At 50.0% G+C, this 15,002-nt stretch overlaps 1 protein-coding gene across 1 annotated transcript in view; it reads right to left on the reverse strand.

The window, feature by feature from the left end:
* Positions 1–14,631, reverse strand: part of MIPEP (mitochondrial intermediate peptidase) — a 144,120-nt gene extending 129,489 nt beyond the window's left edge. The window contains exons 1-4 of the mRNA XM_060079683.1: positions 14,378–14,631; positions 11,144–11,317; positions 7,755–7,843; positions 5,243–5,329 (exon numbers count right to left, since the gene is read on the reverse strand). Coding sequence (XP_059935666.1) covers positions 5,243–5,329; positions 7,755–7,843; positions 11,144–11,317; positions 14,378–14,515 — 488 coding nt within the window. The 5' untranslated portion in view covers positions 14,516–14,631. The remainder of the gene's footprint in view (positions 1–5,242; positions 5,330–7,754; positions 7,844–11,143; positions 11,318–14,377) is intronic.
* Positions 14,632–15,002: the final 371 nt, after the last annotated feature.

A 15,002-nucleotide genomic window follows, 5' to 3' on the forward strand; every position in this document is an offset into this window, starting at 1 on the left:
CAAGTCATGTGGCAGGAGACTTCACTGCTGGGTTATAAATGTTTTATGGGAAGCTGAAGCATAGCAGACAAAGAGGGAACAAAACCTAGCTTCAACCAACGTTGAAATAAGCCAGTATAGGTACAGCAGAACATGAAAAACAATTAAGATTAGCATTTCATGTAGAAGCTTATTCTTTTATTCACAGAGTGCAAACCTGTGAAGGCCACCGTGATGATTGATTATTTCAAGTCCATCCAAATCCCAATAATTAAAAACATAAAACAGTTTATACTTGGATAGTTTTTCAAAGGCTTTCTACATGATATTTTCAGTTTTTCTTCCAACTAGTGGCAGCCAATTAGAACAGTAAATTTTCTGATGCTGTACTGGAAGTGGAATCTCTGGGCTAAGGAGAACTGTTTTCTTTCTTAACCCTGCTGCATTCTGGGAACCAAGCTCAAGTGTAACACTCCTTGCTTTCATTAGTTTTTTTTTGGGGGGGGGCTGCATTGGGTCTTCGTTGCGGTGCACGGGCTTCTCACTGCAGTGGCTTCTTTTGTTGCAGAGCATAGGCTCTAGGCACACGGGCTTCAGTAGTTGTGGCACACAGACTCAGTAGTTGTGGCGCACGGGCTTAGCTGCTCCGCGGCATGTGGGATCTTCCTGGACCAGGGCTCGAACCCGCGTCCCCTGCATTGGCAGGCGCATTCTTAACCACTGCGCCACCAGGGAAGTCCCAGTAGTGTTTTTTTAAAACTACTTTATTCTGGAATTAAGTTATCCAAATATTTGATCTATTCTCCTGCTTTTCTTGACTTTTTATAATGGATATATTCATCTTCCTGATTATTGTGCCAATACACTGAATGAACAGAATTAAATTTCTTCTAAATTTCTGAAACTTCAACAGATCTTCTTTCTTAAATAATGTAAAGGGCTCCACTCAAGCCCCGGACTGTCCTCGTCATCTCTGTCTCCCATTCATCTCTCATCCTCACAACAGTCAACCTAGAACACACACACCCTCTCTTCCAGCAAAGGTGGTTTCTGTTTTGTTTTAATAAGAGAAACGAAAGACGGCGAGGGGATCAACTAGGGGTGGGAATTTACTGGGTAAGTAAGTTTATCGTGTTACATAACATAGGTTTATCATGTAACAGCTTTACTGTAGAAGTGCATGAAAAAACTAAAATCACTCATCCTACCAAAGATAACCACTATTAAAATTCTTGTATTTCCTTCCAACATATGACTTTTTCTTTCTTCTTTCTCTTAAGGCTATGAAGAACATGTTTCCTTAAATAAGGTAAGGTTCTAGAAAGCAGCTTGGTGCTCAGCACACAGCAGGTACTTGAAAAAGTTTGCTGACTTTCTGTGTGGACTTAAGGAGCAGTAACTTGATTCCTGGGCTCCGAAACAGCTCCTGTCCCCGGGGGCCAGGCTAGGTGGTCTGGGGGGATACCCAACAGGACCCTTATCCTCAGAAGCACAGTCTGAGGTGCATCTTTGGTCTCGTGAAGATACTATCTCCATGGCAACCGACTGTGGCTGATACCACGTCCCCCCGGCTTCTATCCAATCTACTTTCAACGTGTTATACCAGGACTCCCACTGGGATACAACTACACAGACTTTTGTATCTTGCTTTTTCTTGTAAAATTATATCACAAACATTGAACAGTTCTCTGTATCTTTAAATATTCTTCAAAAACATGGCTTTTAGGGCTTCCATGGTGGCACAGAGGAGAAAACTAAGGCCTGGAGAGCTGGGGAACCAATATCCAGCCAAGGCCTCTAACTGGAGACCCATCTCCAGCCATGACATCCCACTTAGTACCAGTGTCACACTACACACTGTTACACGTTCAACAGCCATACGTTGCCATTCCTTACTTTGTGAAATAAGAGTTTCAGGAAGAGAATCCTTTACCCATTTTTCTCTAAGAGGGTTCGCTTTTTTTCTTTTTTGGTAATTTGTAACACCTCTAAACATAGTAACTATATTAACCTTTATCATGTAAGTAACATCTGTTCCATTGTCTATTCTGACTCTGAATGTGGAAGGGCTTTGCCAGACCAAAGCTTGCGATTTTTATATGATCAAATCAATCTTCCCTTTTGTGCTCTGATTTTGGTACCCTGTGAGGAAAGACCTTCCACATTCCAAGTTATCAATACTTCTAGGATTTCTTTTTTAAAGATATTTAAATCTTAAATTAATTTACTTTTCCATTGGCCTAACATCATTTACTGAAAACCAAGCCTTTCCCTACTGATGAGAAACGATACTTCTATCCTGTGTTAAATACAGTCCTACAGACATTTGTGTCTGTGTCTGAAATTTCTCTATTCTCTCATTGACCTAATGGACTCTTCTGGCCGAAGTATAATGCACTTGATGCTCTTTTAAATACAGTATTTTTATAATATGTCTTACTATCTGGTACAAATCCCTCTGTAGCGTTTTTCTTTACCAGATCTTTCCTGCCTATTCTGGTATATTTACTTCTTCTTCTAATCTAAGAATACAGCATGTTTCTCCATTTAAATATCATCTTTCATGCCTTGCGGGGGGTTGTGTGTGTGGAGGTTCTGCACTTTGCCCTCCTGAGTGTACTCCAAGCTGTATCACAGCTTTTGTTGCTCTTGTGACTGGGACTTTCCCTCCATTATATTTTCTGGAGTGTGTTTGTTATATTCTTTGCAAACAAGAAAACTCTTTTTTTTTTTGCGGTATATGGGCCTCTCACTGTTGTGGCCTCTCCCGTTGCGGAGCACAGGCTCCGGACGCACAGGCCCAACGGCCATGGCTCACAGGCCCAGCCGCTCCGCGGCATGTGGGATTTTCCCAGACCGGGGCACGAACCCGTGTCCCCTGCATTGGCAGGCGGACTCTCAAGCACTGCGCCACCAGGGAAGCCCAAGAAAACTCTTGATGGTTCTGGAAAACCCCAAGTGAAACAGGTTTCTTTATGGCTGGGCTTCCCAGAGACTCTAATATACTGAAATTCTCCAAGAGAGGAAAACGCATTAATACGTCCGATTTCCAAACTTACTGATCAATGGGACCCTTCTGGGAATACTTTCTAATACCTCACAAAACTAGTATTCCAAGGAATGCACCCAAGAATGTGATGATGATGTCACTTCTTCTATACGTTATCTTCTCATGACAAAGTAATGTATTAAATCTCTAATACTTTGTTTTAGGCATTGACTTCTCCTTCACCACATGCAAGGTGCTTCCTGGGTGCCAGTCAACACTCCTGATGATATACAAGTGCCATGACAGTTTGATAATTATCTCTTCCAATTCTTGTTTCCTTCCATTCACATGTAACCTTTCCTTTCCAGAATATTGATCTTCTACCCAGGTTATTTTTCCCAATGTGTTTATCATTCTGTTATTTTAAAAATCCTGGGCTTCTCTGGTGGTGCAGTGGTTAAGAATCTGCCTGCCAATACAGGGGACATGGGTTCGAGCCCTGGTCCAGGAAGATCCCACATGCCGCAGAGCAACTAAGCCCGTGCCCCACAACTACTGAGCCTGAACTCTAGAGCCCACGTGCCACAACTACTGAGCCTGCACTCTAGAGCCCGCGCGCCACAACGACTGAGCCCATGTGCCTAGAGCCCGTGCTCTGCAACAAGAGAAGCCACCGCAATGAGAAGCCCGTGCACTGCAACGAAGAGTAGCCCCTGCTCGCCGCAACTAGAGAAAAGCCCACGTGCAGCAACAAAGACCCAACACAGCCAGAAATAAATAAAAAATATTTATAAAAATAAAAGTCCTATTGGCATCTTAGTAACATCTAGAAATGTGGTACATGTCCAATTAGCACAACTCCTCTGTACCTCAAATGGTCTGCCAGTCTACTTCCATTTTTACACATTAAATATGGGAAAGCAAATCTGTAGTAAAGTCAGATCGTGAACAAGCTGTTGTTCCTCAAAGTCAGCAGCAGCTCGGTATAAGTCCAGCACAATTAGCAGGCATTCCACTTTTACTCATTTTGCTAACAAAGGTAATAATGCTCAAACCTAAAATTATAATAAAGACCCATTGCTATGATTGTACAGCCAGCTTTACCCATATCCTGAGCATCAGGATCAATGAACTGAAACAGGACCACAGGTAACCGCTTACAGGCAGACAGGTGAAGACAACCCCTCCCTGCTTCTCACACGGCGTGGTCATTCGTACACCAGATCAACATGAGACACCACCACTGACTGATCCCTGCGGGCTGGGCTTCACTTGGGGGTCACAGGCCACGTACAGAGACAGACAACAGAGGAGGAAGCAGACGGGGCCAAGTAAGCATCCCATAAAGAAAAAGGAGATAGACAAGTGCAAAAGGCAGGAAAAGACATTCGTCTCTGTGCCATGACACAAATAACATACAGGGGGGTTAACGACAAACTCTACCACGTTTTATAAATAAATAAATCTGAGCAAAGAAATACAATATCCACAGTCCTGTATCAGATATGTTTGTGGGGCTTCCCTGGTGGCGCAGTGGTTGAGAGTCCGCCTGCCGATGCAGGGGACACGGGTTCGTGCCCCGGTCCAGGAAGATCCCACATGCCGCGGAGCGTCTGGGCCCGTGAGCCATGGCCACTGAGCCTGCGCATCTGGAGCCTGTGCTCCGCAACGGGAGAGGCCACAACAGAGAGAGGCCCGCGTACCGCAAAAAAAAAAAAAAAAAAAAAAAATTTGTGTACTGAGTTAGAATTAGGTCTTTTCAATTCAGAATCATAAACGGTATGAACCAAAGCCAACCATTTCAAGGATCCTGAATAAAAGCACTCTGCTTTCAGCTCCCGCTGTAGCAATGACGGAACTTTAGGAGTGCAGCTAAATGGAACCGTCAGCTGCTCACAGGAACCCATTCCCTGGAGAGGGCCCCGCTGCAGGCCGCAGCTGTGGGGTGCTAAGATGCAGCAGCGAACAAATCAGACCGGGCCCTGCCCTCGAGGAGTTTCCCGTCCAGCGGGTGGGAAAGCTGAGCCGACAAACGGGCAGAGGAGAGAAGGCTGGGAGCGTGAGGACTGAGAGAAGCGGAGCTGGGCGGGAGGCCGGGGTGAGACAGGCACAGAGCTCTCGGAGGAGACACCGTCTGAGTGGCGTCCAAGGAGGGTGTGGGACTCGTCACGTGGGGAGAAACCATCCGGACAGAGGGGTCGTGAGCGCGGGGATGGCTTTCAAGCTCAGCTCCACAGTCACAACCGCGATGAACGCAAAGGAAGGAGTACCTACCTGGTTTCTGGATCAAGGGAATCCACAAGTTTTTTATCAGCTAATAGTTTTTGCAGACTTTGATATAATTCCACATTTGTGTTCAACCTAGAAAAATTACAAATAAGAAAAATTAAATGGTTTTCTAGTACCTTCTCTTTTTGCTTTAAGTGAAGAGAATGGTGTCAAGTTCCAGCATCCACATGGCCAGAGGCCAAAGGTTTGGGGTATTGTTTTGTTTCTTCCTTTGGACCAGGAATGGCATGACCGCAGTTAGTAAGGGACGGGAAGTGTGTTAGTACTAACTGTCCCGGAAAGTAAAAGCACAAACTTAAAGCCACAGTCCACAGCTGGGGACAGGAGAGCAGACAGGACGTGACCCCGCTTCCATCGAGAACCAGCCGCGTCGGCAACATGCCAAGGACCACTGGTTTCCCTAACAGGAGAGGAGCGGGGACGGGAGGGGAGGAACAGACGCGAAGACCTGCAGTCCTGACTGGGCGCCGGGCCTGGGCTGCCTTGGCTCACCCGGGGGGAGTGGCGGGTCCACACCGGGGACAGCTCGAGGGCACAGGCTTCGGAGCCGCACCCTGCAGCCACATGGGCCCCGGCTACCATGCCCTTGGTCCGGAAGGGTTAGACCCTTGGTGGCCCCCAGGGTTCAGCGAGACGCTGGGCATGGCCCCCACTCCCAGAGGAGGCGGCTACTGTCCGCGGCCGCACTCGGGCCCGGCCCACCCAGCACTGCCTGCCCGCCCGCCCGCGGCACCACCGACCGCTCCTGAGTTCCTCTCCCGAGAGCACAGTGCGGGCCAGAGCTCCTGCCTCGGGGAAGGGCAAGGGCTGAGCGCTGCCCGCCAGGCCCACTCAGGGGCTCGCGGGCGGTCAGGTTCCCCGGGCAGCTCACACACAATCAAACCCCTGCAGGTTCATACGAACCGAGGGGCCTCTGTCGCCATGGTGCTCACGGGCCACCCTGAACCTGCGGGACCAAGGCAGCCCCGCCCGCCGAGAAACGCTCAGCAGGGGGGGCCGGCTCGGCCTCAGCCCCAGGAACCAGGAGAAGGTCAGCGAGGACGGCCGCCTCCTCTGGCTGCTCGGCCCCCGGCCGCCCACGTCCAAGGGCAGCTGTTCCGAGGTGGCCGGCCGGACCCACGTCCAAGGTTTGAGCACATCTCCCACATCATGTCCCACATCGTAGGACTCTGAGATAAGTCTGTAATTTAGTCTATATTTGGCATTAATTCTAAACAAATACGTCCAGTTTTATCTTTGCTTTTCCACCACTGAAAAGTCCGTCGATTCTCCTCGGGCACCGGAAGGCATCCTACTCAAAGCTGCCCTGGGCAGTTAGGGTGCAGCTCAGGCTACGGGAGAGAAGGAGCCAGCGCTCAGGAGGGCGGAGGGCAAGGCTCTGGGTTCTGTCCGGTGACGATGGCCAGGTCCCTCGGCAGCACCCACGCCCCCCAGGGGGGCAGGGCCCGGTGCCAGCAAAGGACTGAGCTGCGCTCCACGGCCAAGGGGGGACCGCAGGCCGAGCCTCCGACACCACCTCTCTACCGACCAAGGCGCCGGCTGTCCTCCCGCGGAACCAGGGGCCCCCGTCTGCTGAAGCAGCACGCAGGCCCTGGGCAGGGCCCGGCGCTCCCGCTCACCTCCCCGGCAGCCCTCGGCTCCGGCGCCTTCAGCACGCAGGGACCAGCTTACCCGTTCAAGGAGCCGAATTTCGCACGCACCATCCCCAAAGGGCAAACGCTGCTGGGGGCACCGGCTAGCAGCAGCCGTACACCCCACGCGAGCCCCGGGGGACGGAGGGGCCTCCGCTGGGCTGGAAGACACAGGTCCCGAGGTCTTTGCAGCCCGGGGGCCGGGCGCCCGCACTGGCTGACCCCCATCCTGGTGGGCACCCTGCCCCCTCCCCGTTACTCTGACCAGCATGCTTACATTTACTCCGAGTCCCTTTCAAGTGACCGACTTCACCCCAGCCTGTGCCTGCCGCAGCTCCCAGACTGCCTTTACGATGTGCCCAGACGCCCCCAACACCAGCCCCAAGGGGACCGCAAGGCCACCGGGCAGAGGTGACCACGCTGACCTCTCGCCCTGTGGCCACAGCTCTAGGGCGACAGCGATTCCACCACACGGCCATCTGCCAGCTCGCGCTGCCCGCCCGCCCCCGAGACGCTGACGATCCCTTCAACGAGGAGACCGAGGACCCCGGGCATCCACCGCACGCCCCCAGCACCACAAGCACTTTGCATTTACCGTCTCGTCCTCCTCCCAGCAGCCCTGAGACGCAGATCACTCCACCACTCCCCTGACCAGGGAGGAAAAACCGAGGGACAGCAGACAGGGAGGCGGCCCAGAGTCAGGCCGCGGGCTCCCCCGACCCGCCCGCCCCGGGCAGCCCTGCGGCTCACACACCAACCCCACGCCCCATCCCCCACGGCGGGGCGAGCCCTGCAGACGGACGACCTGGGGCACAGACCCGGGGGCCCCGCGGCCCAGCACGGTCCGGGAGGAGGGGCACACGTACGTCTCCACCATGGCGCCAACGCTCCGACAAGCTTCCTCCGCGGCCTCTCTGAATGCTGCCTCGGGGTGAGCGATTTTCACAAAATCGGCCTAATGGAGGGGAGACAAAAGCAAAAGGGCGTTTGATGGGGAGCTTGCTTCCAGGGTCTGAGGGCGAAAATGAAAACGTGAGCTTTAAAATGTGCCATTTGCCTTGACCCAGTATTTCCATTACTGGAACTTTCCCAAACCGGTGGGAGGAGCAGCTTCTTCCTGAGCATTCATTAATTCTGTTATTCCCGGGAACCAAGTCCATTTCATTTCCAAATACATTCCAAAATACTCTTACTGACTTTATTTTAGAGAAGTCTCCCTCCTGCAAATGTAAAAACCAAGTGAATTCTTCCTACTTCTATCATTCAAAAGAGCAGACTCTCACTTCAAATAATCTGGAGCTTTCTACCTAAGTGTTCCTACCTGGCCCATGGAGCATCGCTTGGAGGCGCTTCTAGTTAACGCTCACACCTGGTGTCCTTTCAAGGCTGAGTTAACTGCATTCCAGCCCTTGTGCAGAGAACAAAGACTGCCTTTAAGTAAATAGGAATCCCCAGCTGCAGCCTATCTGGCACAGGACTAGAGCTGTTATACTGACCTTAGAATTTAAGTAAGCCAGAATCCCTTTTTTATTTTTTTAATGAAATCTCATAAAACTAGATTTTAGTTTTCATGTTAACTGCAGTACACTGCAAAACAGAAATGCAGGGAAACTACAAAATACTGCATATTTTCTTCATTCTCATGAAGACAACATGTATGGCTATAACGTGAAATAAAATCACCACAAAGTAAAATGTCCTAATTTTATTATCAAAGTTTTTAATGTAGAAACATATAAATCCATAGTTTGATACAACATTTGACGTAACAGTAGGATAACATCTGCACTAAGGCACCTGAAAAGTGAGCTGTGTAAACTTTAAAAGATGCTATATAAATTACTCATCTGCATGCTGCACAATTTACAATCAATATTAAAATTCAAAACACCTGCATACGTTTTAAAACTCGTTTGTGAAAGTGGTGAGGAAAATAATACAGTTCCACGGGGACTGTGTTAAGAAAGAAAAAGAAAACAAAATGACCAGTTTATAAAACTCATGCCTTACATGGTATTGATCTCACTAGCTGGCAAAATCTTAAAAATTCAAAAAAAGAAGAAGATTCTTTGAGCTTTTTGACCCAAAGATTTACATGTATAAATCACATCCTAGTCTTTTTGAATGAGACATTACCAAACTTCATAAATATAAAAAACTTCAAAAATAGGGCAAGCTATGGGGCAGAGAAGTTAAAATCTTTTAGTGAAGAGCAGAAGTGGAAACGTGGAAAAAATGCTAGAACACTGGTTAATTAAGACAGAGGCTAAGACAACAAACACCCAGTAAGTTCTGGGATTTCTGACCGCAAAAGCCAATACTCAATTACAAATAAGTGAAATTTGCTGACCAGCGCTTTCCTTTCAGATTTCAGTGTCACCGTTAAGCAGAGACGGTTCAAAACCTCTTTTCTGACAGTACGTCTCCCACATCCCCCAACAAGACGAGCCCTCGCTGAGCACATCCTGCAGGGACAGAACCGGAGCCCGCGGCACAGCTCACTTCGCCCTCAGGATGGATACTCTGCAGATCTCTTTACAACTGGGAAACCTGCAGCTGTGGGTCTAGGACAGCGGAGGTGTGACTGGCTCAGCGCAGAGGCTGAGAGCAAGAAGGAAACCACAGACGGGGAGCTGCCTCTCTGGTGAAGAAAGTCAGCCTCAAACGGTAAATATGATTCCACTTCCCTGACACATAAGAAAAGACAAACTATGGGGATGGAGAACAGATCAGAGGTTGCCGGCGAGGTGGGTGCGACGCACAGGGAGCGTTCTGGGGGTGATGGAAGAGTTACGCAGCCTGACCGCGGGGCGGCTACGTGCACACAGAGTCCACGTGCACAGACCTGCACCATCCCTTAGAAGAAGTCGATTTTACTGCGTAATAATTTTGAAAGTAAACACTTTCTCACAAGATGGGGAGGCGCCTCCTGCCGCTCCAGGTAAGGTTCCATCCGGCCCGGGCGGCAGCAGCCCTGGAAGCGTGGAGAGTGAGACCTCTGCAGCCAGACCGCCTGGACGTGAAGCCCAGCCCCACCACTCACGGGCCGGAGAACTTAACCTCTTAGTGCCTTTCTTTCCTGGTCGACAGGTGGAGACATGCCCAGAAGGCTGAATCAGTCAACCCAGGTGAAGCTCTTAGCTGGGTCCAGTGCCTATAAGAGCTACAAAACAGCCAGCACCAGAACATAAGCTCCACGAGGTCGGACCATACTCCCAGTGCCCGGCCAGGGTGGGGCTGCACGTAGAACGAACGGAAAGAAAGAGCTGTGGGCTTCCCTGGTGGCGCAGTGGTTAAGAATCTGCCTGCTAATGCACGGGACAAGGGTTCGAGCCCTGGTCCGGGAAGATCCCACATGCCACAGAGCAACTAGGCCCGTGAGCCACAACTACTGAGCCTGCGCGTCTGGAGCCTGTGCTCTGCAACAAGAGAGGCCGCGATAGTGAGAGGCCCGCGCACCGCGATGAAGAGTGGCCCCCGCTTGCCGCAACTGGAGAAAGCCCTCGCACAGAAACGAAGACCCAACACAGCAAAAAAAATAATAATAATAATGTCAGATGCAGGCTTGTGACATCCTCTGTCACATAGGGGAGGACGTAAGTCAGGCACCAGCACATAAGCAAAGCTTTCACTTAAAAAAAAAAGAGAAAGAGCTGTACAGACAGGAGCAGGCGTGACCACGACTGGGGACTGGTGCGCCACTACGATGCCGCGGCCACCCTGGGCTGAGAGGGAAGCCTGCTTCCACCTCGGCCGTGGGCGTCTCAGCTGGCGGAGAGACCTGTGGGCACTTCTATCTCAACTTCAAAACGTGGGGAAAAGACGCCTTTGATACAATCAGTTTGATGTCAAAACCTTATTTTTGATCAGAAAAGACATTCCTGAAAAGGCTTATAAAAACTAGTTTTTTTCTAAGATTAATTGTATTGTAAAGGTACAGATAAATGTTCTACTAGAATTTTGGTAGACATTTTTATAAATGAAGAACCTGTCACACGAAGAATCTTTGCCATGTGCGTAATCATCTTCCATTACATATTTATTTTATTAAATATACATATTAAAGTACGAGTACTAAATCTGACCTTTCCTGTACATTCTTCCCATTCAACAGCACACCTCACTATAACAGATCACACCCAAGAGCTCTCACAGTTCAGATATTCCTAACTTTACAGTCCAGTACTGAACCCAATACACTGAGCTTAACTTGCAAAACTGAGAGGTGGTCTGCGGCCCACGCCCGGCGTCTTACCAAGTCGGCCACCCTGCACAAGGAGTCCGAGAGCTCGTCAAAGATGAGCACGGTCTGGGGCCCCGGCGGTGCGGAGCACACGCGGCCCACTAGCTGCTCCGTTTTCCTCAAGGCCTTCTCCTGGGCGACACGGAATCCTTCTGGGGCGCTGAGCTCAGGAACTCCAAACAGGCCCTGAAACCCAAAGAACAGTTTCCACTGATAACTAAAAACATGACCTGGGGGTATGCAATACAAATACTTTTGTCATAAACAAAATCTTGGTTTTCATTGATACTTCGTATCATGGTGACACCTGTCATCACAGGTATCACTTTCACATTCCCCGCGACATTCCACATATGACACTAAAAATGTTTTAGACTGTAATTTTTCTTCAATTTTTAATTATTTTATTAAAAACAAAAATAGAACGATATGGGTTCAAAATCCAGCTGTCACTACCACAGAACCTAACTCACGAAGTGGCAAGGATTAAACGACACACGTTTTTAAAAAACATTTTAACAGTGCCTGGCACACAGATGTCAGCTGTAACCACTATCAGCTGTGTGACCCTGGTCGCGTTCTCTCTCCTCCTTGGCCTAATTCTTCATCAGGCATGAGGGGATGACAATACGTGCTGTGTCTCACAGCACGGACACAGGAACAAGGTTAGTAAGTTCTCAAGACCCTGCCCGGCACTAAGTGAGGTCCAGGACGCAGCATCAAGCACTCCATAGACTATGAAATAGGGACGGTGAGTTGATTACTGCGTACATATATATTTTAGAAAGATTTAATAAACATGCTAAGCCAAGTCATAGGCGGAAACTGGCAGCAAATTTTATACCTTCCAAAAGCATTTCAACACCTCGATAAAGATAAAAATCACTATCTAATGGGAAGGAAGGACCGTCTTCTTGTACTGGTTCGATCGCACTTGTTAGGACGCCCAGGAAGGCAGACAAAAACCACAAACACTTATTACACATCGACAGCATGCCAGAAGTGTACCACGTACTTTACACAGGTTCTCTCACGTAAAATCACACAATCCTAGAGCACAAACTATCAATCTCCTTTTTACAGATAAGGTAACACTTTCAGAGGTTAAACGAACATGCCTGTGGTCACTAGCAAACAGTGGGAAAGCCGCAACCTGAACTTGCTCCAAGCATCCCTAATGCCCACACGTTCTCCATGCACGTGGACTGCAACTGGCATTGGAAAGTCTTGTCTCTGCAGGAGGGCAGCTCCGAGGACTAGGAACCCCGCTCTTCGCCATTTTAACCAGCTGCCCAACGCAGGGCCTAACACAGGCAGGAACTCACGAATGAGGCAAATTAACAGGGCCAGACCGCTGCCTAGACAGCTTTGTGTCAAGAGATGCCTAACATGTCAATTGCGGGAAACACCAAGAGGCAGAGCTTTCAGGCCTGACAAGGCCCACTGTTTCTGCAAGAAGGAATGCACGAAGTTGTTAACTTCTTTTCAAAATATATTAACGAGTTGGAGAAAATAAAGACAGGCAGTGGCAGAGCAGAATTAGGACCAAAAACATATTTGGTTTTTACAATGATTTAATATGATTCAATTACAGACTTTATTTTCACGTCTCAGCACACCTCCCCACACTCCTCTTGGAATTCTAAATCTCAGCCTACCAAGTTATGGTGATACTAGAAAACTACATAAGCCTTTGGGTTTCTTTTTTTAATCAAAAACCAAGTCACGTATTTGAAAATCTGATATCAACACGTGAAATTATGATGTACAAAAGAAAAATTAATAAAGCTAAAATTACATCTACTTCATCCACCCATAACCAAGCTTACCCCTCACGTCTTCTTGCTCATTACCCACAGGTTGTGCTCGTTCTCACACCAATTATGTCAGTACCAACGTTATTTAGCCCCATGGAAGTTGGTGTAGCAAATTTCATTCAAAAATAATTTTAAGGGCTTCCCTGGTGGCGCAGTGGTTGAGAGTCCGCCTGCCCATGCAGGGCACACGGGTTCGTGCCCCGGTCCGGGAGGATCCCACATGCCGCGGAGCGGCTGGGCCCGTGAGCTATGGCCGCTGAGCCTGCGCGGCCAGAGCCTGTGCTCCGCAACGGGAGAGGCCACAACAGTGAGAGGCCCGCGTACCGCAAAAAATAAATAAATAAATAAAATAAATAATTTTAAAACAAAGAAATTTGGGCGTTAAATAAGAAAAACTCACATGATTAGGCTCACTGTAATTATATTCCAGACTCATCTTTCCAAGAAAGGCAATAGCAGAAATAATGAAAAAATTAAGAAGGCAAAAATAAAAGTAACAGTGCAAAGTGAACAAAATCCATAAATGCAAAGTAAAGCAGGCACAGGTAAACCCCTTCCAAGCTTTCCTTCCTTTCACCTTTAATTCAGTCATTAATTCAATAATGAGTTTCAGGAGGTGGGCGGTGGGGGAGGGAAGGAGTGGGAGTTTGGGGTCAGCAGATGCAAACGATTACACACAGGACGGATAAACAACAAGGTCCTACTGTAGAGCACAGGGAACTATATTCAATATCCTGGGCTAAACCATAATTGAAAAGAATACGAAAAAGGATGTATATGTGTATAACTGAGTCACTTCGCTGTACAGCAAAAATTAACAAAACATTGTAAATCAACTCGACTTCAAAAAAATAAATTTTAAAAAAGAAAAAAATAATGAGTGTCTACTGAATGCCAGACACCAAGCGGGCCGCCTAGATACACAAACAACTAGGAACAACACAAAAAGTCAGTGATTTTCTCCAGGAAAAATCTACGTGATGGCCTGCACCACCTTAGAGGACAACAGACTCTTCTCCAACTCGGTGTTTTAAAGAAAAAGAAACAAAGCCGAAAAGCTTGGGAAAATATTAATGACGTCACTTCGGGCATCAATGGAAAGACTAATTACACTAATTGACAGAAGCTGGTCCTGGTATCAAGACACCGAGGCCGCAGGTGAGCTCACCGCGCGGCCCGCGCCTCACCGGGGCCGGCTCTGAGCTACAGGGCTGGGAGTTCGGGGGACGCGCTCAGGACCACTGCACCTGGGGCCCTCGCTGGGCAGGTGCTGGACCCGAACCTGGGGTCGCCCCGCCCCCCGGCACCTGCCCCTTAGAGGGGGGTCCGCCCGCAAGGTCACCCAGGGCAAATGACACCTCCCTCCCGTGCGAGGCGGGCTCGCCGCCCGGACCCCGACGACCCCGCCCGGGTCCCGCGGGCCGCTCACCCGGCGCTCGCCGAACAGGTCCAGACGGCGGCCCTGCGGCTGGACGTTGAAGGCGGCGCCCACCGGGGACCAGCTGGTGCTGACCCACCGGACCCGGAGCCCGGCCCCGAGGCCGCCCAGCCCCCGGGCGCACAGCATCGCGCCGCTGCAGCCGCTCCGCGGCGCGAGAGCCAACGAAACCGGACTCCAGAAGCCAGCCCGCAGCCCCGCCGGCGTGCGCACCGCGTCTCCACGGCAGCGCCCGCCTACCACGTGACCCCGCGCTTCCGGGAAGGGCACTAGGCCGCGGGGCCAGCGCACGTCGGCGTCCGCAGGGCCAGAGCGTCGCCCGCTGCTTTCCCGGGCCGCCTCGTTTAGCGCCCCCGCGCGCCTGGAGGGGGAACCGCAGGACGCCCCGCCCTCCCACGTGGCCGGGGGGATGGCAGGGTCTGCGCGGCGCTGAGCCTCGCACCCGCTGCCGAGAACACACGTCGGCGGCAGGCCGACAGCTGCCCGGCACCCTGAACCGAGACCCGTCGCCCTCCGTCGGCCTCCGCTCCAGGAGGATGCGAGACGCAAGGCACTGCGCCCGCACGTCCCAGCCCTGCAGCCAGAGCTGTCGGTGGACTTCCATCCATCGACTGTA

Source organism: Mesoplodon densirostris, chromosome 17 (genome assembly GCF_025265405.1).
Source record: "Mesoplodon densirostris isolate mMesDen1 chromosome 17, mMesDen1 primary haplotype, whole genome shotgun sequence".
In the NCBI taxonomy this organism is placed as follows: domain Eukaryota; kingdom Metazoa; phylum Chordata; class Mammalia; order Artiodactyla; family Ziphiidae; genus Mesoplodon; species Mesoplodon densirostris.